This window comes from Miniopterus natalensis, chromosome 17 (genome assembly GCF_054644295.1).
Source record: "Miniopterus natalensis isolate mMinNat1 chromosome 17, mMinNat1.hap1, whole genome shotgun sequence".
Lineage (NCBI taxonomy): Eukaryota > Metazoa > Chordata > Mammalia > Chiroptera > Miniopteridae > Miniopterus > Miniopterus natalensis.
The window spans coordinates 42,680,559-42,707,713 of NC_142097.1; the positions used below are offsets into that span (position 1 = coordinate 42,680,559).

At 60.0% G+C, this 27,155-nt stretch overlaps 1 protein-coding gene across 1 annotated transcript; it reads left to right on the forward strand.

The window, feature by feature from the left end:
* The first annotated feature begins 557 nt into the window (after positions 1–557).
* ITGB4 (integrin subunit beta 4) lies at positions 558–26,768 on the forward strand. The gene is made up of 40 exons (XM_087826354.1): positions 558–614; positions 3,662–3,750; positions 4,665–4,747; positions 4,973–5,074; positions 5,205–5,409; positions 5,782–5,878; positions 6,003–6,174; positions 7,036–7,299; positions 7,602–7,691; positions 7,947–8,069; positions 8,509–8,673; positions 8,864–8,940; positions 9,454–9,656; positions 10,980–11,083; positions 11,185–11,283; positions 11,456–11,585; positions 11,966–12,088; positions 12,183–12,289; positions 13,034–13,067; positions 13,245–13,436; positions 13,708–13,811; positions 14,092–14,150; positions 14,234–14,257; positions 14,828–14,976; positions 15,069–15,248; positions 15,945–16,093; positions 18,904–19,108; positions 19,907–20,064; positions 20,430–20,610; positions 20,749–20,886; positions 21,673–21,855; positions 21,944–22,075; positions 23,224–23,442; positions 23,857–24,087; positions 24,803–24,952; positions 25,445–25,633; positions 25,717–25,872; positions 25,955–26,119; positions 26,208–26,315; positions 26,422–26,768. Exons 2-40 carry the CDS (start codon positions 3,672–3,674, stop codon positions 26,559–26,561), a joined length of 5,469 nt encoding a protein of 1,822 aa, XP_087682480.1. The 5' UTR covers positions 558–614; positions 3,662–3,671; the 3' UTR covers positions 26,562–26,768.
* The last annotated feature ends 387 nt before the right edge of the window (positions 26,769–27,155 follow it).

Genomic DNA, 27,155 nt, shown 5'->3' on the forward strand with positions numbered 1-27,155 from the left:
CCGGCCAGGTGGCGCCTGGCCTCTTGATGGGTGTCACTCAGGAGGCAAGGAGGGCTAAGCAGCTAGCCCGAGGGCACTCGGGGACCCAGCCCTTGCTCTGAACCTCCTCAGGACACACCTTGGGGCTGGGCGGGTGGGGAGCGTGAAGGGACCTAGGGAAAGGCACCGCTGGCTTGGGGCAGTTTCTGGGCCATCCCTGGCGCTGGCCCGGGAGGGACGGAGGGAGGTGGTGCGCACACTGGTCGCCGTCCGGCGGGCCCAGGGGCCACCCCGCGCTCAGGGCAGCGCGGCTACCAAGTGTGGAGCCCGGAGGGGCGGGGAGGCCCGGCCGGGGCAGGACGGGATCGGGAGCGGCTGGCTCCTCCCCGCCCGCCGCCGTCCGTCGGGGAGCGGGCCCGCGCCTTTTCCGGGGGCGTGCCGGCTGCGCCCCGCTCCTGCCCCGACAGGTGCGCGCCGGGCGCAGGAATGCGGCCCGCCTGACTCACCAGCGCCTCCTTCCTACCTGCCGCCGCCCATAAAGCGGCGCCTCCCGCCGGCCGCCCGCCCCCGCCCAGCTCTCCCAGCGCCCGGCCGCCGAGCGCAGCAGCGCGGGGAGGGCGCCCGTCCGCGCCCAGGTAGGTGCAGCTCCCCCGGCGGGCGCGGGGCCTCGGGCGCACGGCTGGAGGGCAGTCGGGGCCGCCCCTCCGTTCCCGGCCGACGGGGCGCCCACGCTGGGACGCGGACGGGAGAGGGGAGAAGGGGGCGCCCACCCTGGCCGGGCGGCGCAGGGGAGCGGGTTGGGAGGGCTGGCTGGCTTTTGTTTCCCAGTTCTTCCCCTTCCTGGAGTCTGGCAGGCGCTGGCCCTCTCTGCCCATGCTGCCCAGGGCAAGTGCCAAGCCTGCCAGGGTGTGCCCAGGGGGCAGCTGGGGGAGAGGCACAGGGGAGCTGAAGAACGCGCTTGGCCGTCAGACCTTGGACTGGAGGAAGGCAGCAGGGAGAGGGGCCTGGGTGTTGGGCGGGGGTGCAGGAGAGGTGGGCAGAAACCGGCGGGCCTGCTGGGCTGGGCTCCTTGGGGGGTTTGCGAAGAAGGTGGAAGGAACAGCCAGGTAGAGGCAAAGGCCCTCCCTGTTGGGCTGGGCAGGGCCTGTTGTGCTCGGTGCACAGTCCTGCTGGGGTCTGGGGAGTCCCTGACTCTCCTCTTGGCCAAGCACAGGCCTGCCCTCCCCACAAAGGCAGCTCGGGGCACCCTTCCTCCAGGAAGCTCTCCAGACCTCATCCAACAGCCCTGGGGGCTGTGCCTACCACTGTAACCTCCGCCAGTGGAGGCCCCCCGTCCCACCTGCTCGGCCCCTGGGTGGCCCTCTTGTTGTGGCTCTAGGTGGCTCCCTAGGGCAATGGCTGGGTTCCTCCTCCTCTGCTTATGACTTTGCCACACCCTGAACCGAAGGCCTGGGCACTAGTAGCACAGTTGTTGCCCCCGACAGAGCTGGAAGTAAAGGCTGAGGGTCCACCCCGGGGGAGAGGGGTGAGAGGAGCACTTGTGGGACAGCAGGGGAGGGGTTCCTATCTCCTTGACCCTGATTTCCGTGGAGGGGCCAGGAAATGGGAAAGTGGGAAGGGACAGCGCTGTGGTGGTCCGGTGCACATGTGCTAAGCTGGTCCCATGGATGGAAGGGAGGGTGGGTGTAGGGAGAGCTCTGAGCCTCTGCCCTTGTGGGTCACAGCGTGTGTCCATGTTTGTGGGCGGTCTGGGTGTGCTGCAGTGTGACAGCCTTCAAGGAGGCAGTCACATACTCCTGGGACCTGGCTGGTACACGGTGGGGCCCAGGGTGGCCTGGAGAGCGCCCACCCAGCCCGCCATAGCCACATCCTCTGATAAGCCCACCATCCTAACTTTTATATGAAATTACATTGTTTTTAATACTGACAACTACTTTTAAAACTTTATGAACACCCGTTGAGTCAAACAAAACACTCTCTAGTGCATGGCTAGCCTAACTCCTTGTGACAGCTGCTGAGGATAACCTGAAGGTCAGACAGGGGTCCCATCCGGGCTCCCCCACTGCTGGCTGCAGGGCGGGGAAGCCCAGCAACGTGTGCCTTGTCTCATCTGGGAAATGGGGATAATGCAGCACCCCCACGGGTTTCTGTGCAGATTAAACGGCAGGTACTGAAGTGCTGGGCTCAAGACGCTATGTGCCCAGCCTATGGGCTTGGGAGGGGAGAGTAAGAGCGCGCTGGGCCCTCCAGTGCCCATACCTGCATGTGAATTGGTGCCCCAGGGAGGCCTGAGTGTGCTGCCTGTATTGTGTGGGTGTGGGTGTGGCGTGTGGGTGTGGGTGTGGCGTGTGGGTGTGGGTGTGGGTGTGGTGCCCGAGGCTTCAGGAAAGCCATTTCCCTCAAGGAGCCCAGCAGGCTCTGCCTGTGGAGGTGTTGGAGCTCCGAGTGGCCTCCTGGGGCCCCACCTGCCTCGGAGGGAGGAAGATAATGCTTCCTGTCCCCTCCGCTGGCCTCCCTGGAACTGTAGGGGCCTCAGCCCTCCAAAGCCTGCCCTGCCTTACTAGCCCCGGACTGAGAAAGGATCCAAGGAGTGGGGCCAATGGGCATAGCATGGTCTTAAGTCACCCTAGAGAAAGAGGACAGGTTAACTTTTTTTTCTTAATTTTTATTTATCGATTGGTTTTAGAGAAAGAGGGAGGGAGAGAGAGATTCGTTGCCCCATGTGTTTCTGCATCCATTGGTTGCTTCTTGTATGTGCCTCAACTTGGGATCAAACTGATGCTCTAACCAACTGAGCTACCAGGCCAGGGAGGAGGCCAGGCCATCTTTTAAAAGGTCTCAGGGGTGCCTGTGCCTGCCCTGAAGACCACTGATGAGTTGAGATGGTTTAATAGTGAACCCAAGGCAGACAGGGCACCTGGGGTGGCTGGTACCGTGTGCATATGTGTATGGGGGAGCTGGCACAGTGTGTATATGTGTATGGGGGGGAAGTTGGGTGTACAGTCTACCTCCAGGCTAACTTTTGAAAGAGTGAACTACTCAGAGGCCTCAAAAACTCAACTTCGGGGCAGGCAGCAGTGGCTGTAGGTCAGGGGACCCCCACTTTGATGAGCCAGGCAGCCGTTAAGGAACCCAGCTGAGGACAGGGCGCCCCCATCTCACTGCCTGAAGGCCCCAGATATTAGGAGGGCCCCTCTCCTCATGGCTGCACCACCCTTAACAGAGGGGAAGTGAGCCAGGACAGAGAGGGGGCAGGAAGGGAGAGCCAGGCCCTCTGGAGGTAACCCCCTGTTGGGAGACCCTATCCCTGCCCTGCCTGACCCAGGCCCACTGGGGTCTGACAGGCAGTCAGAAGGAGCCCCACCCTCAAGCGCCCAGTGCAGACTTGGCACTGGGATAAGCTCAGAGCCCAGAGTCTCAAAGGCAAGAGGTGGGGGCCTCCCTGGGCAGGGGGCAGGCCACAGAGCATCCAGCCACTCCAGGGGGGGCATTGGAAAAGAAGAGTCGGAGACCCTGGGTCCTGCCGCTCCCTCGGTGATGGTCTTAGAGCATCACTGAGGCCTGCAGAGCCCCAGGTTCCGCGCTGTGCGGTGAGAAAAGAATTGCCTGGCCTGCGGGGCTCTGATGGGGACCCCGGGAGCTGATGGCTCACGCGCTGATGTGAATTGTTGCTGTCTTGCAGGAGGAAGAAGATGGCAGGGCCGCATCCCAGCCCGTGGACCAAGCTGCTGCTGGCAGCGCTGCTGAGCGTCAGCTTCCCTGGGGGTATAGGTGAGTCCCACACGCCCCTACCCTCTGTCACACGGGGGCCTCTCATGGGGTGTCTCGCCCAGACACTCACTCGGCCATTCAGCAAATGGACCCCTGCACTCGGTGGGGGCTGGGGAACCATGAGGCCTGTGGCTCTAGAACCAGGGAAGGAGACTTGGTCTGGAAGAGAGAGAAGATGCCCACCCAGAGAATGGAGGCACCTGCAGGACGTGCTGAGGCCTCAAATCCTGAATCCCGAGGAGAGTGAGACCGGTGACTCCACCTGCTCTCCAGCAGTCAGGCGTGGCGGGAGCTGGCTCCTATCCCTGAAATTTGAAATTTGGCCTGTGGGTGGCAGCCATGTTGATAGGGTGAAGCAGACCCTGGGGCAATATTTACACCCTAGAGATTGGCAACTGCTGGTCAGGACCTCCGCTGCTTCACCAGACCCATTGTTAAACGTTGATAACAGGCCATGGCCTGGGGCCCACTGTGCACACTGGGTACACATAGTAGGTCTTTACTGTGGTTTTAACTGAATGGAACCAAAGGGAATCCCAGGAGTTTTACCTCATTCATTTACTAACGACCTACTGCGTGTCAGGCCTTGGGCTAGGCGCTGGGGACCCTGCAATAAACAAGACAGACACAGTCCCCTTTGTCCTGGAGGAGCGGGTGAGGGGTGGCCAGCAAATAGGCCAGCACCCCTGTCCAGCCCCCACCATCCTTCCCTCCGAGTGAGTGAGAAGTTACAGGCGTGAGCCCCGGGCTGCCCGTTTGTAGCTGTGCTACCCGGGCAGACCACGTGACACCAGCCCCTCCGTTTCCTCCTCCGCGCGCTGGGGAGAGGTGCCTGCTCTCAGGTGCGGATGCAGGCGGGGCGGGGCCGGGCTTGGGGAGCTCCAGCTCAGTGGTCTGCCTGGTCCCCCACCCAGCCAACCGCTGCAAGAAGGCCCAGGTGAAGAGCTGCACCGAGTGCATCCGCGTGGACAAGGACTGTGCCTACTGCACTGACGAGGTGAGCTGCTCCCGCTCAGCAGCCTGGGCGCCTCACCTTGCCACCCCCCAACCCCCACCCGCTCTGGCCAAGTCCATACTGGCCACAGCCTCAGCCCAGCCTCCTGCCAGGTGGGTGTGGGAGAACAGGCAAGGGTCAGGAAACTCAGGGGCAACAAATCCAGGGTTGGGACAGCCAGGGTGGGGACAGGCACTGCGCCCCCTGACCCCATCTCCTTCCGGCCAGACATTCAAGGACCGACGCTGCAACACCCAGGCAGAGCTGCTGGCTGCGGGCTGCCGACTGGAGAGCGTGGTGGTCATGGAGAGCAGCTTCGAGATCACAGAGGTGCCCCGGGGTGGGGGTCAAGGGAGCTGGGACTCCATGCTCAAGGCTGGCTGTGTATGGGGGTCCACTCTGTCCCCATTGGGTCTCTGGAGTGACCCCCCAACCAGCTGTCGTCCTCCCCTGGTCACAGGAGACCCAGATCGACACCACCCTGCGTCGCAGTCAGGTGTCCCCCCAGGCCCTGCAGGTCCTCCTGCGACCCGGCGAGGAGCGGCACTTTGAGCTGGAGGTGTTTGAGCCGCTGGAGAGCCCTGTGGACCTGTACATCCTCATGGACTTCTCCAACTCCATGTCCGACGATCTGGACAACCTCAAGCAGATGGGGGAGCACCTGGGTACGGCTGGGCCAGCGTGGAAGACAGAGGGGCAGGGTGTGGACCGGGTGGCCTCACCCGGCTAGCTGGGCACCTGCTCGGGAGGCCAGGGCTCAGGACAGATACACCCACCCCCCAAGGAAGGACAGGACATTGGAACCCCCAGAACTCCCCACATTCTTCAGGGGGCATCCTCAGGGTCTGGACCCTGGGACCCCTGAGTCCCATTTCCCTCATCTGTAAATAGGGACAGGGGCTACTGTGAGCATGAACTGTGTCCAGCATGCAAAGTGTCCACAGAGGTCATCCCCCCTCTTCCCCCCGAGCCAGCCCCGGCCCCCGTGTTGATGGGGTGCTGGGGCTCAGCTGCCCTCTCTTCCTGTTGACGCCCAGCCCGGGTCCTGAGCCGGCTCACCAGTGACTACACTATTGGATTTGGCAAGTTCGTGGACAAAGTCAGCGTCCCACAGACAGACATGAGGCCAGAGAAGTGAGTGACCCGGTGGGCAGGAGCCCTGGCCTTCAGCTGAAATGAGCCAGGGGCAGCTTCCCAGAGAGGATGGGCACGGGAGAAGGGGGTCCTCTCCCCTGATCCCCCCGACCTTCCCCGGCAGGCTGGCGGAGCCCTGGCCCCACAGCGACGCTCCCTTCTCCTTCAAGAACGTCATCAGCCTGACCGAAGACGTGGCTGAGTTTCGGAGGAAACTGCAGCAGGAGCGGATCTCCGGCAACCTGGACGCCCCCGAAGGTGGCTTTGATGCCATCCTGCAGACGGCCGTGTGCACAGTGAGTGCCAGGGGGGGCCCTGCTGCCCTAGAAGAGGGTTGCGCCACAGAGGCACGAGCTGCCCACTGGCCTGCCCTGAGGCCAGACAGAGGCGCCCACGTCCAGAGACACCCTGGGTGGCCCTCAGTTAGTCAGGGTTTAGATGTGCTGGGAGCCGCAGTCCCTCAACCTGAGCAGCCACAGCCTGCTTTGGCATTGGCCCACAAGGCGGACGGGAGCCTGGAGTTCTGGAATCTTCTGTGCCCTGAGGCCAGCCTCCCACCCAATCTCCTCACTAATGCCAGTCTCCAGCTGTGCTGGGCACCTGAACAAGGCCCTTCGTTTTATGGGCACATCAACTTCGTTCATTTTGAAAGTAATATACCCATTTAATAGACGGTTTGGAAAACAAAGAACAGAAATTTCCCACGACTTCGCCACCATCAGACAGGCAGCCACTGATGTCCCACCAGCATATTTTGTTCCCTTTTCTTCATTTTATATGGTTGGAATCAGTGTACTTTTAATTCTGAAACTTGCTTTTTTTTCCCACTTAATGCATTTCTCTTTTGTAATACAGTTTTCAAAATCATCCCAAATACTGTCTGTCACAATGCCATACACTGCTATACCTACTGTAACCGGCCTTTTACATTTAACATTGCACGGGGTACATTTTCCTGTGCAGTTAAAATATTCTCAAGGGTGGTTAAGATCTTGGGTGACAGTTGATTGGACCTGGTTCAGATCTTGCACGGTGCCCACCTTGTGCACATACCCACGCCCACTTCCTGTCCCACTTTCACTGTCCTACACGACAGTGCAATGAATGTCCTCAGCTGGCAGCCTGCTCGACCCACACCCCCTCCTTGCTCTCCCCAGAGGGACATTGGCTGGCGCCCTGACAGCACCCACCTGCTGGTGTTCTCCACCGAGTCCGCCTTCCACTATGAGGCCGACGGAGCCAACGTGCTGGCTGGCATCTTGAACCGAAATGACGAGGAGTGCCACCTGGATGCCACAGGCACCTACACCCAGTACAGGACGCAGGACTACCCATCTGTGCCCACCCTGGTGCGCCTGCTGGGCAAACACAACATCATCCCCATCTTCGCCGTCACCAACTACTCCTACAGCTACTACAAGGTGTGTGGGGGGGTGGCCTGGGGCCTCGAGGGGCGAGAAGGGGGTGGGGTGAGGGTCCAGGGAACTTCTCACACATCCCTTCTCCCTCCCTCCCCAAAACTGTCCGCACCTCCAGAGTGTGCCCATGCCCCAACCCAGCTCCCAGGCTGGCGGGGGCTGAGCGGGCAGACTCTGGACGGCGCCAGCAGGTTTCAGACCTTAGCGAACCCGTCTGCAAAGCGGGGACAGCCCTGAGCTGCGGTCTAGATTCCACAAGATGACACTGGTCAAGGCTTACCCCGGGCCTGGGTTCTCTCCCGCAGAAGCTGTACACGTACTTCCCTGTGTCCTCGCTGGGCGTGCTGCAGGAAGACTCGTCCAACATCGTGGAGCTGCTGCAGGAGGCCTTCAACGTGAGGGGCACCGCCAGCGCCAGTCCCAGGCCTTCCGGGGCGGGGATGGGAGGAGGCCCAGTGGGCAAAGGGTGTCTCCAGTCGGGGTTGAGAAATAGGATAGGCCAGTGAGGAAGGGTCCCTGGGGAGCCCACCCAGGCCTGGCCCCAGGCTCCTGCGGGCCCTGCCACCTTGACTCCGCCCCAGCCCTCCATGCAGGGGCGGAGCACAGCCAGGCCCCAGTGATCAGACCACTGATCACTGGCTCTCCTTTAGCGCATTCACTCCAACCTGGACATCCGGGCCCTGGACAGCCCCCGCGGCCTGCGGACAGAGGTCACCTCCAAGATGTTCCAGAAGACAGAGACTGGGTCCTTTCACATCCGGAGAGGAGAAGTGGTAGGCTCCCATGGGGCCCCGGGGCAGGGACAGGCGCAGCGCCCTGCGGGGGGTCAGCCTGAGATGAGGTCAAGAGCGTGGCCTCCAGTGTCAGACTAGCCTGGGTTCCAAGGCCGCAGGGTCAGCCCCTTGGATGAGCTGGGCACCTTCCTCAGCCAGCCTGTGACCTCATCGTATAGTGGGATCCCTCTGCATGGAGCTCAGAGGGTTGCTCAGATGAGTGAGTGGGCCACGGGGGCTCTTGTTACTGTCACTGCTAGTGGTACGTGACTGTGCCCAGGAGGAGCAAGTTTCCAGCCCTGAGGAAGAGCGGGCAGGGAGCTGGGGGTCAGGAGCCAGGCCCACCCCAGAGCTTGAGGGCCACAGGCCTTCAGACACCACTGCCCGCCTCCCAGTTGCCCAGCCGGGCCTGCCTTGGCTGACAGCAGGGTCCCTGCAGGGCACCTACCAAGTTCAGCTTCGGGCCATCGAGGACGTGGACGGGACACACGTGTGCCAGCTGCCAGAAAACGACAGGAGGGGCAACATCCACCTGAAGCCTTCATTCTCCGACGGCCTCAGGATGGACGTGGGCATCATCTGCGACGTGTGCGCCTGTGAGCTGGTACGAAGCGGCCCCGGGCGGGGGGGAGGAGCTGAGCCGCAGCCCCGAGCCCCGAGCCCCGTGCCCCGCAGCGGAGCTTCCTGTGGCCAAGTCACCCTCGAGGGGCACCCTGAGGGAGGGGCAGAGGCAGTAGGAGTGCCCAGTGGCCCTGGCCCCTCCCCACACCCCCCCCACCATGTTCTCATTCTAGCAAAAAGAGGCAGGGTCGCCTCAGTGCAGCGGCAACGGGGACTTCATGTGCGGACACTGTGTGTGCAACGAGGGCTGGTGAGTGTGCGACGCCCAGATGCCAGCAGGCCCTGACCCTGGGTGCGCCACATACACCTAGCTAGGAGAGGGCACCCCAGCTGTTGGGTGCGTCCAGTTCAAAGCACTCTGAACTACATAGATACATAGGCTGTGTTTGCCAAGAGGTGCAAAAATCAGGCCGCTGTGGCTGTCGGGGCGTGGGGGCCGGGTACTGCGGACAGACACCAGAGGGAGACTGACCGTTCGTTCCATACCTTTCGTATCTATCTTTAGTGTTTTGCATGTATCAATCAGAAATGAGCTCATCAATAAAGGGTAGTAAAGACTCTTGAAGTTTCAAGACGTTGAACATATCTTTCGTTAGGAAGGGACCCAGGGGACTGAGGTTTGAGTCAGTTCAGCCACTACTGTCTGCGTGGCTTGGAGCCACCTCAGCCTTCTCAGAGCCTCGGTTTTCTCATCTGTCAAATGGGATGGTAAAAGCCCCAGCCTCGTCCCAGGCTGTGGGGAAGTGACTGGCTCCTTCCTCAGGAGTGGCAAGACCTGCAGCTGCTCCACGGGCTCCCTGAGCGACATACAGCCCTGCCTGCGGGAGGGAGAGGACAAGCCATGCTCGGGGCGAGGCGAGTGCCAGTGCGGGCGCTGTGTGTGCTACGGCGAAGGCCGCTACGAGGGCCAGTTCTGCGAGTATGACAACTTCCAGTGTCCGAGAACCTCCGGGTTCCTCTGCAACGGTAAGCTCAGCAGCCACGGTGGCCAGTGCTGGTGGCCTGGGTGCCCAGCCCCTGCCCTGCCCTACTGGTCTCCCCACAGGACCAGGTTGGGAGAGCCAGGCTGAGAGTCAGAATCCCCAAGTTCAGAGCTAGCCCTCCTCCGGACTCCCTGGGTGCCTCCCCCAAGTCCAGCACCAACCTGGATCTCTATCTCCCTCTACAAACTTGATGCCTAAGGCCAGGGAGATAGTCCCCTTGTGCATAAGCTGGGCAAGGTCACGGATCTGAGATGGGTGCCACATGGAAGGATTGCATGGTTGAATGGAAGAGTGAATGAAAATCCACTCATCAAATGCTTATTAAGCCCCAATTGTATACTTGCCACTGAGGGTCGAGCCCCTGCTTTTCTGCCCTTTTGTCCATTCTTGCTGTTCTCCGACATCTCTCTTCTCCAGCTGTCCATCCCAGAATGTGCTCAGAGAAATGAAAGGAGAACCTAGTACATCTGGAGAAAGGCAGAGCTGGGGGAGAGGAGGGGAGGAGGCAAGACCAGAATGCAAGGGGTTTGGCTTCCAGTCCAAGGTGGACCCAGGTCTAGTCTAGTCCAAACTTTTTCTTAAAGAGCCAGAAAATAAATGTTTTCAGCTTTGTGACCCGTATGGTCTCTGTCACAACTACTCAACTCTGCCATTGTAGCAGAAAGCAGCTATAGACAATACATCAAGGGAGTGCGGCTGTGTTCCAATAAAACTTTTGCAGAAACAGGTAGTGAGGTAGATTGGCCTGCAGGCCGTAGTTAATCAACCCTTATTCTAGTCTAAGGATATTGGACTTTATCCTTTGGGCAAAACAGAGTCACTTGAGGTTTTGATTTCATTTTCTAGCTCTTTGTATGTTAACCTTGTGTCCAGACACCTTGCTAAACTCACATATGAAATCTAATAATTTATCTGTACATTTTTCTTGATATTTTGCGTATATTCCTGATACTTGCAAGTAATGACAGTTTTATTCCTTACTTTCCAATACTTTTATGTTTTATTTCTTTTTCTTGCTGTATTGCATTGGCCAAGACTCAATAGAGGTTCTTACACAGGGGAGCCACACGATTGGATTTGTGTTTTGGGATGGTCACTCTGACTGCAGAGTGGAAAATAGGAGGTGGGATGGAGAGGAACAGATGGAGAGGAGAGTCCAAGCAAATGAGGAGCAGATGGCTCTGCCCCTGGTTGGAGACACCCTCGCCTTCAAGACTCAGCCCCCGCAGGTCCTTCCCGGCAGGTGGGCAGCCTGGACTGCAGGTGTGAATGGGCTCTCCTCTCCCTTCCCTCCTCCTCTCTGCAGATCGGGGACGCTGCTCCATGGGCCAGTGTGTGTGTGAGCCTGGCTGGACAGGCTTGAGCTGTGATTGTCCTGTCAGCAATGCCACCTGCATCGACAGCAATGGGGTAGGCCTGGGCATGAGGCTGGCAGAGGGGGGCCCCAGCCAGGACCCTCTCAGGCAGGGGTAGGGGTGCAGTTGGCTCACTGGTGCCTCCTGTCACCTCAGGGCATCTGTAATGGGCGTGGCCACTGCGAGTGTGGCCGGTGCCACTGCAACCAGCAGTCCCTCTACACAGACACCACCTGTGAGATCAACTACTCGGCGGTGAGTCCAGGATTGCTGGGGGGTGGGCAGGGGGACCCTGGGCACAGGGCAGGGTGGACAGGAGGGGCTGAGCCTGGTGCCGTAGGAGCCAGACAAGCATGTGAGGCTGGGGGTATGGGCCCGCTAAGGCCTGCCCAGCACAGTGTTCATCTGTTCCTCCTCTCCCACCCAGGTCCGTCTGGGCCTCTGCGAGGACCTTCGCTCCTGCGTGCAGTGCCAGGCCTGGGGCACTGGTGAGAAGAAGGGGCGCACGTGTGAGGACTGCAGCTTCAAGGTCAAGATGGTGGATGAGCTTAAGAACGGTACGGGGCAGGGGCTGAGGATCGGGGTGCTGAGAACCTGGGCCAGGGGGAACTCAGTGGGGTAGGAGGTGTCACTTACCTGGGCAGGGCTATGGAGCTGGGGCAGGGGCAGGAACACAGCAGGGGTATACGTGTCAGGCCATTCGGGCACACGGCTTCCTCTCCTCTAGGTCAGATAACATTTTCTAGAAGCCCAGCTCCTAGGTGATGCTCAGGAGGGGGGGGTAGGGGGCCCAGAGTTGCAGGCTTTGGTGCTCCTGCTCAGGGCAGAGCCCCGTCTCTGTGCCAGGGGACTCTGGTTCTTTGCCAGGGAGATCCTGGGGTGGACGGGGTGGGCCCTGGGATGGGCGGCGGGCCCTGCTGACTGCCTGTGGGTGCAGCGGAGGAGGTGGTGGAGTACTGCTCCTTCCGTGACGAGGAGGACGACTGCAACTACAGCTACACCGTGGAGGGCGACGGCACCCCCGGGCCCAACAGCACCGTCCTGGTGCACAGGAAGAAGGGTGAGCGGGCGGCCGGGCGGAGGCGGGCAGGCGGGAGGGCCGGCCGGGCGGGCCCAGGGAGGGCACCACCTTCCTCCTCCGCTTCCCTCCGCAGACTGCCCCCCTGGCTCCTTCTGGTGGCTCGTGCCCCTGCTGATCTTCCTCCTGCTGCTCCTGGCGCTGCTGCTGCTCCTCTGCTGGAAATACTGTGCCTGCTGCAAGGTGACAGCTCCCCCAGGGTCCCCATCAGGGTCCCCAACCCCCCCAGGGTCCTTGTAGCTGTCAGAGGCCAGGTGAACTCACATCTGCCCAGCTCAGTACCCTCCCCACCCCAGTCCCTCACCTCTGCCAACCATTCGCGGCTGGTTCCCTGGGAGCACCTGCCCTGGGGTCAGTCACATGTAAAGGGCCTGGGAGCCAACAGCCCTGCCCACCAGGAGCTGACAGTCTCATTGGGGAGAACAGACAGGAGACAGGAAAGCCTGGGGGGTGGCACAGCACGGGGTACTGAACTGTAGGCCGAGGCAACACTGTAGTTACCGCCAGTGTTGTTGGATGTTAGTGTGTGTTACAGAGCAAGAGTTCTGTAAGCAAATACATCTAATCTCTCAGGATTTCTGCAGGACTTCTCAGAGCCTTTGATTCGTTGTATGCATAGTGAAACTCTAATTCGGGCATGGGGAATGAATTTGGTGCTTCCCAAATGGGTTTGATCATAGAACTTTACAGAGAATCTCACAAGACAAAGGTCCCATGGCACAAGCTTTGGGAACCCTCTGCCCCCATCACCCTCTGTAGCACCCTGTGTGCCCCACACCTAGATCCTTACAAATGCCTGGATATCCTGCTATCTGGGGGAGGCACTGTGGCCCCTCTGGACCACTGCTGTGGGGGAGGGGGAGCGCTGGAGGGCTTTACCTGGGCTGGGCAGCTATCCCAGCCCTCATCCCGCCCCTTGTCCCCTAGGCCTGCCTGGCACTTCTCCCTTGCTGCAACCGAGGTAAGGGCTCAGCATCATCAGGGGCAGTGGGGCTCTGACCACTTTTCCCCAGCTGGGGTGGAGGGGAAGTGAGGACTGAGTCTAGAACAGAGGAGGGGGGCCCTGGGGTTCCACCTGAAGGGTGGTGGCTCTGAGGACCCCAGGGAGGGACCTCACACTGAGAACCCTGTCCCAAAGGTCACATCGTGGGCTTCAAGGAAGACCACTACATGCTTCGGGAAAACCTGATGGTCTCAGACCACCTGGACACACCCATGCTGCGCAATGGCAACTTCAAGGGGGTCGACAGGGTCCGCTGGAAGGTCACCAACAACGTGCAGCGGCCTGGCTTTGCCACCCACGCTGCCAGCACCAACCCCACGGAGCTGGGTAAGGCCCGGGCTGGGTGCTGCAGCCTCGGCCATGCCCTTGGCACCTGGGGCCCGTTCACTGCTGTTCCAGGTCCGGGATCACACCATTCCTGTTTCCTTTGGGTGTTGGCTGCGGGCACGGGCCTGGCCACCTGTACCCTTCGTGATGGTGCTCCAGGCCTCAGGCCCCCAGCGGCCAGTTGCCCCCCATCCTAGCATGGCTCCTGAAGAGGTTTCTGTGGTGCCCACCATGCGGGGGGCTAACGACCCCACCCCTGCCTGCCCCCCAGTGCCCTACGGGCTGTCCCTGCGCCTCGCCCGCCTTTGCACCGAGAACCTGCTGAAGCCTGACACCCGGGAATGTGACCAGCTGCGCCAGGAGGTGGAGGAGAATGTGAGGATGGGCTCCCCCGGGCGCGGGCGTGACCGGTGGGCGGGAGAGCGCGCGGGGCCGGAACCTGGGGCTTCCAGGGTCCGAACGGGCCTCCTCGGACGCGCACCTGCCGTGGAGTCGCCCTGGGGTCTGTTCCCTGTGAATGTTCCTGAGCGCGATGAGGCCCTGGGCGTGCCCGCGGGGGGCCCTCGGCCGGCCTGGACAGGTCCCCGGGCCCGGATGGCTCTGGTGGAGGCCCCCAGGGCCCCAGCCTCACCGTCCTCCCTTGCCCGCTCTGCAGCTGAACGAGGTGTTCAGACAGATCACAGGCTCGCACAAGCTCCAGCAGACTAAGTTCCGGTGGGTCCCGGGTGCGCGGGGTTGGGTGGGGGAGCTGCCCCAAGCGCCCATGTGGCTCACGGTCCCCACTTTATCCCCTACAGGCAGCAGCCAAATGCCGGGAAAAAGTGAGTTGAAGACACGGGTGGGGCAACCTAGCCCCAGCCAGCTGCCCCTGCTCCGCCCCTCGCCCCATTTCTGTCCCGTAACAAGGGAAGACCAGGTGTCTGTCATACATTAGGGCCTACATTCAAGAAATACTAATGTGAAGCCCTCACTGTGAGCCAGCCCTGGACAGGCAGGCAGACCACAGGGAGCCAAAGGGACAGCTCAGGACCAGGGTGGCCCCGTGCGATCTGAGGTTAAGGTTAAGTAACTCGCCCAAGGATACCTGGCGACTAAGAAATAGGGCCAGGATTTGAACCCAGGCGTTAGCGCCTACACCCTTAGCATCTTTGCTGCCCTGCATCTCCTGGGCAAAAATAGCCCCATTTCCCAGATGAGGCCACTGAGGCTCAGGGAGGCTTAGCTGAGGCCACCATGGGCCTCCATGGCTGCCTGGCTCTGAAGAACCTGTACTTTTTTGCTGCCCCATATCTTGTCCCTTGATGGGGAGAGGACAGGCAGGAGCAGTGCAGAGGGACAAGTGCCAGCCTCCTGGCCAGCCTGACCCCTTCCCACCGGACCCCCCTCCCCAGGCAGGACCACACCATTGTGGACTCGGTGCTGATGGCACCCCGCTCGGCCAAGCAGTCCCTGCTGAAGCTGACGGAGAAGCATGTGGCCCAGGGCGCCTTCCATGAGCTCAAGGTGGCCCCTGGTTACTACACCCTCACTGCGGACCAGGGTAAACGGGCAGCTCCCCCAGCAGCTCACTGTCACCTCCACGCCGGTGTGGACCCTGCCCCAGGTCTGACCCCCCCCCCAACACCCACCCAGATGCCCGGGGCATGGTGGAGTTCCAGGAGGGCGTGGAGCTGGTGGACGTGCGGGTGCCCCTCTTCATCCGGCCTGAGGACGACGATGAGAAGCAGCTGCTGGTGGAGGCCATCAATGTGCCCATGGGCACCGCCACGCTCGGCCGCCGCCTGGTGAACATCACCATCATCAAGGAGCAGGGTCGGTCAGGGTGGGAGGGGCCGAAAAGGGGGGCTGGGGGCCCTTGTATTTGAGTGGAAGTGGGGTTTGGCTGTGTGTCCTAGGCAGGTCACTTAACCTCTGTGAGCCTTGGTTTCACCATCTGTAAAATGGGCGCAGGCTCTTATATGGGGTGTGTGGCTGTCCAGCTCCACACGGAGCCTCTGTTATAATCACGGGGTGCTGGGTCCGCCTGGAGCCATCCCACATCCCTCCCCTGTTCTCTCCCTTAAAGCCTTTGACTGGGGGATTGAATGGGCCTCCCTAGGATGCCAGGATATCAGAGCGGGAAGGAGCTGGGGCTTCAGTGTGCCCAGGCCGATCTAGAGGGTGGACAAGGCTTTGCGCCATGGCCACCCAAGCTGCCCTCCCTACCTGCTCCTTGGACTCAGGGCCTCATCTCTGAGGCCACCACCTGGCCTCCTTTCTCTGCCCTGACCCTCCCAGGATGTCTGTTGGACACTGTTCCAGCCTCTTCAACTTTTTCTGGAAAAATTTTCCATCCCCTTTTTCTGCCCTCCCCAGAGAGTGGTGGGGTGAGGGGTGGTGGGGTGAGGGGTGGTGGGTGAGGGGTGACAAACACACTCCTGGAGTCTGGGCTGGGCTGGGCCAGAGGAGGAGCAGGAGTTGAGAAGGGACTGAGGTTGGGACCCGCTGACTGTCCTGGGCCCCTTGCAGCCAGCGGAATAGTGTCCTTTGAGCAACCTGAGTACTTGGTCAGTGGCGGGGAGCAAGTGGCCCGCATTCCCGTCGTCCGGCGCATTGTGGACAACAGCAAGTCCCAGGTCTCCTACCGCACACAGGACAACACTGCGCAGGGCAACCGGGTAAGGCTCCACCATGGGGTTGAGGGCACATCCCAGGGGCCCCGTGGGAGCAGCACATGGCAACTGCCTGGGTCCCTGCATGCTTATGGTGGCCCTGGTTGGCCTCCCAAGGACATGTCTACCTGCTCTCTGGCCACCCTGCAGCAGGGGTGTCTTCTTGCTCACCAAAAGTGCCAGTGACACTCTGGGTGAGGCCCCATCGCTGCCAGGGACTGAGGCCAGGGACATTCCGGACCACTCGTGTCCGCTTTCCAACAAACCCTTCATAGAGAAACAGACTCCCTGTTTGCCCCAGGCCAGCGGCTTTGGGCTTCTTGAGGTGAGATCACAGCCCTCAGGTTCTGGGGCAGACTCCCCAAGGGCTGTCACTGCCCGGCAGGCCCTTCCGTGTCCAAACCTCAAGAGCAGCCTTTCAGGGCAGGGAGTGGCATGTGTGGGCTGGTGTCCCCTTTATCACTGGGTCGCAGTCTCAGGGAGCAGCCAAATCCAGGTGGTGGACATATTTGGTTTGGCTTACAGATTTGTTTATTTGTATTTCTGAGTTTATTGCCAACATTTAAAAACTAAAAATATTCCAATCAAAAGTTAACTCAAGCCCTAGCCAGTTTTGCTCAGTGGTTAGAGCAGACTGAAGGGTCCCAGGTTCGATTCCAGCCAAGGGCACCTACCTCAGTTTTAGGCTCAGTCCCTGGCCTCTGTTGGTACTCGAGCGGGAGGCAGCCAATTGATGTGTCTCTCTCACATCGATGTTTCTACCTCTCTCTCTTTCTCCCCCTTTCACTCTCTTTGAAAAACAATGGAAAAAATATCCTCGGGTGTGGATTAAAAAAAAAAATTAGCCCGACCAGGCGTGGCTCAGCAGTTGAGCATTGACCTAGGACACAGGAAATCACTTTTTGATTCCCAGCCAGGGCACAGGCCCAGGTTGCTTGATCCCCCAGCAGGGGGGTGCAGGAGGCAGCCAATCAGCGACTCCTCACTCCTCATTGATGTTTCTCTCTCTCTCCTTCTCCCTTCCTTTCTCTGAAACCAATAAAGATATGTTTAAAAAAATTAACTCAAAAAGCAATAAAATCTAGTCTTCCTGGGCCCACAGGCCCATTCGGCAAAGGCAGGGAGAATGTGCTTGGCAGGCCCCAGCAGCCCGGCCACACCCAAATCATCAGCTACTTTTTTTTTTTTTTTAAATATATCTTTATTGATTTCAGAGAGAAGAAAGGAGAGGGAGAGAGAGAGATAGAAACATCAATGATGAGAGAGTCATCATTGATCGGCTGCCTCCTGCACGCCCCCAACTGGGGATTGAGCCCGCAACCCAGGCATGTGCCCTGACCTGGAATCGAACTGCAATCTCCTAGATCCTAGGTTAATGCTCAACCACTGAGCCACACTTGGCCAGGCCTACTTCTTTTTTGTTTGTTTTTTAATATATCTTTATTGATTTCAGAGAGAGGAAGGGAGAGGGAGAGAGAGAGAGAGAGAAACATCAGTAATGAGAGTCATTGATTGGCTGCCTTCTGTGCGCCCCCGATTGGGGATCGAGCCTGCAACCTGAGCATGTGCCGACTGGGAATCAAACCATAATCTCCTGGATCCTAGGTCGATGCTCAACCGCTGAGCCCCTCCAGCCAGGCTCGAATCTTCTTTTTATTGGTAGGAACAGTTTTAATTACTGATTCAAGGCTCCCAATAGAAATTCCAAAGAAGAATTTGTATGGTCAGAAATTTCACTGAATAGGCCATAATATACAAGAGATTTTTGGCTACTCTATTGTGCTCTTATAAAAATGCTTGGTATTTAACTATTTTTTAAAAGTTACTTATTTCTCAACTTTTTATTTTGAAACACTTCAAACCTACTGAAACAAAGGGAAAACTAATAAAATTAGTACATATGTACCCTTTCCATAGATCCACCAGTTGTCACTGTTTGCTTTCTCTCTCTTTCTATACAGATCTGTATACATGTAAGATATAGATACAGACATATCTATAGTCCTATATCTTTATGACTGTAGAGAGGAAGGGAGAGAGGCCCCTTCTGTTTAGTTCTATTTGCTGAACTCTTCAAAGTTGTAGACTTCATGTAGACCCCAAACACTTCTGCAGGCACTTTCCAAGAACAAGGTCATTCTGCAAAACCACAACACAATTACCAAACTTAAAAAACTTCACATCATACTCATACCTAATAATTAGCTCATATTCAGATCTCCCTGTGTTCACTTGTCCCAATATGTCCCTGATTGCTTCCCCCCACTCCAGGAACCAGAGATCTGACATTGCAGTCTGCCTCTGTGTGTCTTCGGGCTCCTTTAATCCAGAGCAATTCCTCAGCTTTGTCTTTCATGACTTCGGCATTTTTAAAGCACCCCCCGCCCCCGACAGCCCACGTGAATTGTCTTGCAGGTGTCCTGCTTTTCTTAAACTTGTCTCCCTTTCTGGGTTTTGTAGCATTTGGATTTGCCTGGAATGCACAGTGGGCCAGAGTAGCTGTGCCTGGAATTGAAATGTTAGTCTTGGAGCGCCACCTAGTGGTGTCATGTAAGGATTGCCCACACACACTCCCACGCGTTCACTGCTCACTCATGGGACACTCAGGAAAGCTCTGGGGCGTTGAAAGTAGAAAGCCAGAGCTGACGGAGGCACCCCACCCAGGAGGCAGGACCTGGGGGCTGGCAGGATCCTGTAAAGCTTCCATATAAACTTGAGCCATGTTGTGTCTGCGGAACAGCCTGTGTGTGGTGGTCTGCAGTATCCATGAGGTTGGGGTGGAGCGTGTGGCTGATCTAACCCCTTCCCACTCCCAGGACTACATCCCCACGGAGGGCGAGCTGCTGTTCCAGCCTGGTGAGACCTGGAAGGAGCTACAGGTGAAGCTCCTGGAGCTGCAGGAGATGGACTCCCTCCTGCGGGGCCGCCAGACCCGCCGCTTCAACATCCAACTCAGCAACCCCAAGTTCGGGGCCCGCCTGGGCCAGCCCCACCTGGCCACTGTCATCATTGGGGACCGAGGTGGGCAGAGCCTGGGGTCCATTTAAGCAGGTGGGGAGGGAAGGCTGAGGCCCTCTCACTGAAGGCTGCCAATCTTAGCGAGTAAAAACACAGGACGTCCGGTTACATCTCCATTTCAGATAAACAACGAGCACATTTGTAGTATAAGTATGTTCCATGCAATATTTAGGATATACTTACCCTAAAAAAAGTATTTGTTGTTTATTTGAAATTTCAATGAATCTAGGTGTCCTGCATGCTATCTGGCACCCCTGCTCTCAACCAGAGAGGCTGGGGCCATGTGGCCACTGGCCTGCTGCAGGTGCAGTAAATCCCACCATTAGGCCTTAGCCCTTTGACTTGCGCCTTAGTTTCAACTAAAATGCAGTTGTTTCCAGTAGGGGTGAAACTGTTAGTTCTGCTGGGTCCTTAGCCTCCAGTCTGCAAGCACCTCCCTAAAAGAGGCTTGTGGAAAAAATGGGAGAGGAGGGAGGATTCTTGGGGCGGGGGGAGGTAGAGTAAATATCCTCATTTGGAACATTCCCTTGGCTGACAAGGGAGAAAGAGGGGCAGATGATCTCCCTCCTCCTCCTGATTTTTCCAAAGACCCTCCTGGGTCCTCCACCAAGCTGGGCAGGATACCCCTGCAGCACCAGTGGGGGCACCAGCCAAGAGAGAGCGGGGCAGCTGTCGGTTGATTGCAGCCGGTTGTCTCCCTGGGCCTCCTGCGCCCCCTGGTGGTGAGAGTGGGCTCCTGCCCTCCTCAAAGAGGCGCTGTCTGAACTGGCTGCCCCGCCTGACTGACTGCACCCACTACAGACCAAGTGGACCAGAGCTTCAAGGACCAGACCGTGTCATCATTCCCAGTGCCCTACGGTGACCTGGGGGCCCCACAGAACCCCAATGCCAAAGCCGCCGGATCTCGGAAGATCCACTTCAACTGGCTGCCCCCTCCTGGCAAACCAATAGGATACAGGGTAAGGTGGGGGGCGATGAGGGAGGCGGAAGCCACCACTGGGGAGGTGGCTTCCCAAGGCCAGAGGACCCTGAGGGAGAGCAGAGGGCATGCGAGGCCCCAGTGGGCAGAGCATGATTGGGGGGGATCTGTGCCCAGGGAGCTTTCAGACACTTTCTCTCCTTCCTGGAATATGACCCCTCCCCGCACCTGGGAGACACTCCAGCTCTGCCCCAGCCCTGCTGTGTGAACCTGGCAGGTCACTTAACCCCTTGGAGCCTTGGTGTCTCATCTGTACAAAGGGGACAGTAGGGCAGGAGGTCATTGGAGGCACCAGCTGCTCGGGCACTCAAGTTCCCCACTAACCAGCCCCTCCCCTGGGAGCAGGTCAAGTACTGGATCCAGGGTGACTCCGAGTCCAGCGGCCACCAGCTTGAAAGCAAGGTGCCCTCGGTAGAGCTCACCAACTTATACCCGTACTGTGACTATGAGATGAAGGTGTGCGCCTATGGAATGCAAGGCGACGGCCCCTACAGCTCCCTGGTGTCCTGCCGCACCCACCAGGAAGGTGAGGCCTGGCCATGACCATCCGTCCGTCCCTGATACCTGATGCCTGTGCCCAGCCCTGCCTCCCTACCTCCCAGGACTTACCCTCTTTCTGCCACTGACAGCTCTCTTCCTGCCTGCCCCCCCCCCCCCCCCCCAGTACCCAGTGAGCCAGGACGTCTGGCTTTCAACGTTGTCTCCTCCACTGTGACCCAGCTGAGCTGGGCTGAGCCAGCGGAGACCAACGGCGAGATCACTGCCTATGAGGTCTGCTACGGCCTGGTCAATGAGGACAACCGTAAGGACCTGGACCCCTCCTCCTGCCCCCAGGGGTGGCAGCCATGGAAGGGGAGGGGGCAGAGATTGGGAGGGAGGCCACACTGTCCTGCTCAGTGGATAAGACCCTACATCTGGTTGCCTGAGGCATCATTAGGCTTGAGGTCAGGTTTAGGCCAGGTTGCATTCAGAGGTCAGGCCCAGAAGCATCCAGGGCTGGAGGGGATAGAAGGCCTGAGATTATACATGTACCATGGGGTCACTGGTAGGGGTGCCTTCCCATAAAGTAACCAGAAGGGCTCATTTTTTAATTTTTTTTTAAATATGTGCTTATTGATTTTTAGAGAGAGAGGAAGGGAGTGGGATAGATAGAAACATGGATGAGAGAGAAACATCATTAATTAGCCGCCTCCTGCATGCCCCCTACTGGGGATCTACCCTGACTGGGAATCGAACTGGTGATCTCTTGGTTCCTGGGTCTACACTCAACCACTGAGCAACACCGGCAGGGCAGAAGGGCTCATTTTACACTGTTCTCTTAGAGTAGAGCTGCCAGATTTAGTAAATAAAAACAGAGGACACCCTGGATTACAGACAAACAGGCTTTTTATGTACATTTCATGCGATGAGCCCTTTGGAGAGTTGGTGACATTTCTCTAAATCAGTCACACCCAGATTCTCAGGGGTTGACATGCCCCAGGAGTTCCCTGCCTTGTTCCCCAAGCCCCTGGGTCCTGCTATGTCAGAGGCAGGGCCGGGACCAGGCTGGGACCTGGATGCCCCCCCTGAAGCACTCCCCTTGCCCCAGGACCCATTGGGCCCATGAAGAAGGTGCTGGTGGACAGCCCCAAGAAGCGGATGCTGCTCATTGAGAACCTGAGGGAGTCCCAGCCATACCGCTACACGGTGAAGGCGCGCAACGGGGCAGGCTGGGGGCCCGAGCGGGAGGCCATCATCAACCTGGCCACCCAGCCCAAGAGACCCATGTCCAGTGAGTGGTGGATGGGGAGGCCTGGGGCAAACAGGGGGTGCCAGGAGGCCAAGGCTGGGTCCTGGCTCACCCCCTCCCTCCCCTGCAGTCCCCATAATCCCCGACATCCCCATTGTGGACGCCCAGAGTGGGGAAGACTACGAAAGCTTCCTCATGTACAGCGATGACGTTCTGCGCTCCCCGGCCGGCAGCCAGAGGCCCAGTGTCTCTGACGACACAGGTGGGTACGCTGGGATCCCTGAGAGGAAGGTGGGGGTTGTGGGTAGAGGGTGGGGGTTGTGGGTAGAGGGTGGGGCTGTCACTAGTGTCCAGAGACAACAAAGGGGCCAGTGACCACTGGGCGTGAAGGCCAAAACTAAAAGTCCCCTCTCAGGCCAATAGTTTGGCAGGCACAGAGGGGACAGAGCCGACAGGTGGGCGAGGACAGGGAGACGGACGTGAGCTGGGGGCAGATGCTGACGGACTCTGCCGGTGTGCATGGACTCATGCCTGTGGGACCACGTGGAAACAGCTTTGCACGGACAGGCTCGCCAGCTGGGTCATGGTGTCAGAACCCTCGGGTGGCCTCCCGAGACAGGGCTATGTGGGCGGAGGCGGGCGTGGCCCAGGAGCCCGAGCCGCCGCTTGCCCTGTTCTTTCTCCCTCCTTGATCCCACACACTGTGGTGCAAAGAGCCCTCGCGGCTGGGACTCCCAGCTACACAGCTTTAGCTTCTGGCTCCACTGTGGGAATTCGGATAAACCACTCACCCTCTCTGTGCCTCAGCTTTCGGATCTGTAAAATGGGATGCCCGTCGCATAAGGCCATGAGTGAAAACCCTCCAGGACTGTATTTTTCATTCATGCCTCAGTGAGCACATACCTGCCCTAAGGGGGGGCAGAGCTTGGGCTTCAGGACCCCTAAGCCTGGGGGTCTTGAGAGGGCTCAGGGTCTGGGGTAAAGAGGGACTGGTGTGACTCAGGTGCCCCCGTTCAGCGGCCACCGACACTACCTGTGAGCATTCTGGCTTCTGCAGCTGTCCCTGGGGGGCTGGCCAGGGAGAGGCCATTCTCTCCATTACACGGGCGGGAAACTGAGGCTCAGAGCAGGGGCCCGCGCAGCGGGTGACAGAGCCAGGGCCTCCCCTGGTCCCCCGCCTGGTCCAGGGGCCTCTCCTCCTCGGCTGCCACCAGGCTGCCCGGGCTCATCGCGGGGCCCTGGGCCCGCCCGCGGCGCGCGGGACGGGGGCCCGCCGGTCGCCTGGCTCCCCGCCCCTGCCGTGCGCCCCAAAGAGCCCGAGGAGCGCTGCCGTCGCGGCGCCGCCACCCTGCCGGGCCGCCCGCGCGCCCGCCCGCCGGCGGTGCCAACGCGCCCTTCGTTGTTCCCAAGGCGCCGGCTGGAAGTTCGAGCCGCTGCTCGGGGAGGAGCTGGACCTGCGGCGCGTCACGTGGCGGCTGCCCCCGGAGCTCATCCCGCGCCTGTCCGCCAGCAGCGGGCGCTCCTCCGACGCCGCCGAGCCGCCCCCCGGGCCCCCCGAGGACGGCGCCGAAGGGGGCGCTGGGGGCGCCGCGGGGGAGGGCGGCGGCGCCGCACCCGGGCCCCCCGGAGGTGACCGGCCGCGCCCCGCGCCCCCCTCGGCTCGCTCGCTGCGGCCAGGCTGCCCCATCAGGGCCCGTCTCCTGCCCAAGGAGTGGAGGCAGACCCCCCCAGAGCCAAGGGACCCCTAGGGCAGGCGCTTGGGCTCTCCCCAGGGCAGGGCTGCCTGCAGGGACAGTGTCTCCAGCTGGCATCAGCGGCGCTCACTGTCCACAGCGGCATCCTGCCTGGCGGGAGAATGCGGCTGCAGAGGCCTGTGTGGCCCCTTGGACTCCTCCGGGGACATCGGGCCTCTGTCCCTCCGGGGCCAAGGGAGGCTGGTTGTATTTATTTACGCCAGGACCTCTAGAGGATAGGTAATCCCCCAACTCCCAGGGCGCCAGGTCTGGCGCTGGCCTGTCCAGGTGACCCGGTTCTCCCCTGCAGAGCACCTGGTAAACGGGCGGATGGACTTTGCCTTCCCGGGCAGCGCCAACTCCCTGCACAGGATGACCACGACCAATGCCACCTATGGCACCCACCTGAGCCCACACCTGCCCCACCGAGTGCTGAGCACCTCCTCCACCCTCACGAGGGACTACCACTCGCTGACCCGCACGGAACACTCGGGCACGCTGCCCAGGGACTACTCCACCCTCACCTCCCTCTCCTCCCAAAGTGAGTGCCCGCCACCAGCCCTGCCTCTCCTGCTGACCCCTCCTCTCTTCCAGCTCCCGGAGACTCGGGCTGCTGGCCTGCTGTCCCCCTGCCGGTCCTCCAACACACACACTTCCTGCGCCCTCACTGCTGTTTTGTCCCACCCTAGGCCTCCCTCCCATTTGGGAAGACGGGAGGAGCAGGCTTCCGCTGTCTTGGGCCTTGGGGTCCTGGAGTCGGGCTCAGATGAAGGGGTTCCCCCCTTCCAGGGACTCACCAGACTCTATAATCCTGGCTGGGCAGCCAGCAGCGCCTTCTTGGGGCCCAGGTAGTACAGGGTGACCATCCTGTCTCCGCAGCTGTCCTGCTCCATCTGTCATCCATGGCCCATTGCAGTCACTGCCTGTGACCCCCGCCTTGCACTCCATTCCATCCGCATCAGCGCTGATGCCTAACAGCCTGTCTTCCCAGGGGTGCCGGGCTGGGGCAGGAGGGGCCAGGCCAGCTGAGGGGTGGGGGTCTCACAGTGCTTGCCCTCTCTTGGCACTGGCAGGGCCCACACCCACGCTGAGGACATGCGGGAGGTGCTGGGTGGCCTGGACAGGGTGTTGCAGGATGAGTGAGCCACCTGGCCCGCAGTCAGTGTAGATGCGACAGCTGAGGGAGGTCAGGGGTTGAACTGGGATTCCTGCCCAGGGACCCCTGCCCCAGGCTGACTGTGACCTCCTGTCTCTAGGTTCCCGCTTGGCTGCAGGTTTGCCCAACACACCCACCCGCCTGGTGTTCTCAGCCCTGGGGCCCACGTCTCTGAAAGTGAGCTGGCAAGAGCCGCAGTGTGAGCGGGCGCTGCAGGGCTACAGCGTGGAGTACCAGCTGCTGAACGGCGGTGAGGCCCCGTGTTGGGACACCCGGGGGCACACGGCTGTGGCAGGAACGCACCCAAGTCCCTTGAACACTAAAGCTCCCCCACCCCACCCCCAGCCAAGAGGGTCTCACTTCCATGCCCCGCACCGCCCCGCATTGCGCCCTCCCTCCTCAGCCCTCATCATCTCCCCGGGACTCCAGGTTTTCCCTGTGCTGGGCGTTGCCTAATGAGGCCTCGCTGGCCTCGGGGCCCATGGCCTCTGCTGGCCTAGGAGATGCCTTTGTGGGAACTGGGAAGTGGCACCTCTCTGGGCAGCATAGCCAGGGCTCATAAACAGCCAGAACAAAGGTGGGACTTCAGGCGCCACTCATCCCTTGTATAGTGTACCACCTGACCTATCATGCCACCCTAGGCTGGCCCCAAACCACAGCTGATCCTGCGTGGGTGATGGGGATCGAGCCAGCAGTAGGAGTAAAGCTGCTGCGTCTGCCCCCGCCCCCGCCCCCACTCCAGGTGAGCTGCGTCGGCTCAACATCCCCAACCCCAGCCAGACTTCAGTCGTGGTGGAAGACCTTCTGCCCAACCACTCCTACGTGTTCCGCGTGCGGGCCCAGAGCCAGGAAGGCTGGGGCCCGGAGCGCGAGGGTGTCATCACCATTGAGTCACAGGTGCACCCTCAGAGTCCACTCTGCCCCCTGCCAGGTGAGTTGCCACCATCACCACCCCTGCCCCCACGGCTGCCCCCACCCATCCACACACTGAGCCTCTCCCTCTGCTGCCCCCAGGCTCTGCCTTCACTCTGAGCACCCCCAGTGCCCCGGGCCCACTGGTGTTCACAGCCCTGAGCCCAGAATCACTGCAGCTGAGCTGGGAGCGGCCCCGCAGGCCTGATGGGGATATCCTGGGCTACCTGGTAACCTGTGAGATGGCCCACGGAGGAGGTGCTGCCCGCCCCAGGGCCAGGGGTGGCCGGGGAAGGGTAGAGAGGGAGCCACAGAGGCTAAAGGCATCTTCCTTGCCCAGGGCCAGCCACTACGTTCCAGGTAGATGGCGACAGTGCTGAGAGCAGGCTGACGGTGCCGGGTCTCAGTGAGAACGTGCCCTACAAGTTCAAGGTGCAGGCCAAGACCACCCAAGGCTTTGGGCCGGAGCGAGAGGGTATCATCACCATTGAGTCCCAGGATGGAGGTAGGGCCCCTTGCCCTTGTCACCCCCATCCTTCCTTGGACCACACCTCCTTGCACCATCCCCTGAGTGGCTCATCTGTCTCCTCTAGGGCCCTTCCCACAGCTGGGCAACCATTCCGGGCTCTACCAGCACCCACTGACAGGCGAGTACAGCAGTGTCACCACCACCCACACTGCCACCGAGCCCTTCCTGCTGGGTAGGTCGCCAGGTGGGGGTTCCTGGCTCTCCTGGGGGGGCACAGAGCTAACAGAGGAAGAGAGCAGGTACCTAGACAGGGTCCTTCAATACCTCTTCCCCTGTAGATGGACTGACCCTGGGGTCCCAGCGCCTGGAAGCAGGAGGCTCTCTCACCCGGCATGTGACCCAGGAGTTTGTGAGCCAGACGCTGACCACCAGTGGGACTCTCAGCACCCAGGTGGACCAACAGTTCTTCCATACCTGAGCTCCCCACCCCGACCGGGCTGTGTCCTAGAACCTGGGTCCCCACTGCTCCCTCCCCTGCCTGGTGCTGCCTCAGCTCCACCATCCTTGGATCCCTGGTGGCCCCACCCACCCGCATGCTGACCACAGGACCAGTGCCTCTGGGGATGGGTGTCCTCTGGGAGGCATGAAGGGGGCAGAGGTCCCAGAAGGACCTTCTGGCTGCCCCCACCCAGGCTCATTTGTAACCAAAGAGCTGGGACCAGCATGACAAGGACCCAGCTTTATTCTGCACTTAATAAAAGATTTTGCTACCGCTGGGCCTGCCCTGCCCGGTCTTCTGGGGCCTGCCCAGGGAAGGGGAGCAGTTCTGACCCCCACCCTTCTCCAGTTCCCAAGCGCACACCCACCTCTAAAGGCAGGCAGATATTGTGGTCTGAGGCACAAGTTTATTTTGTTTGGTTGGTTTTTTAAATCCTCACCCGAGGATATTGTTCCCATTGCTTTTTAGAGAGAGTGAAAGGAGAAAGAGAGAGAGGGAGGGAGAGAGAAACATCGATGTGAGAGAGAGACATTGATTGGTTGCATCCAGCAGGCACCCTGACCAGGGCCAAGG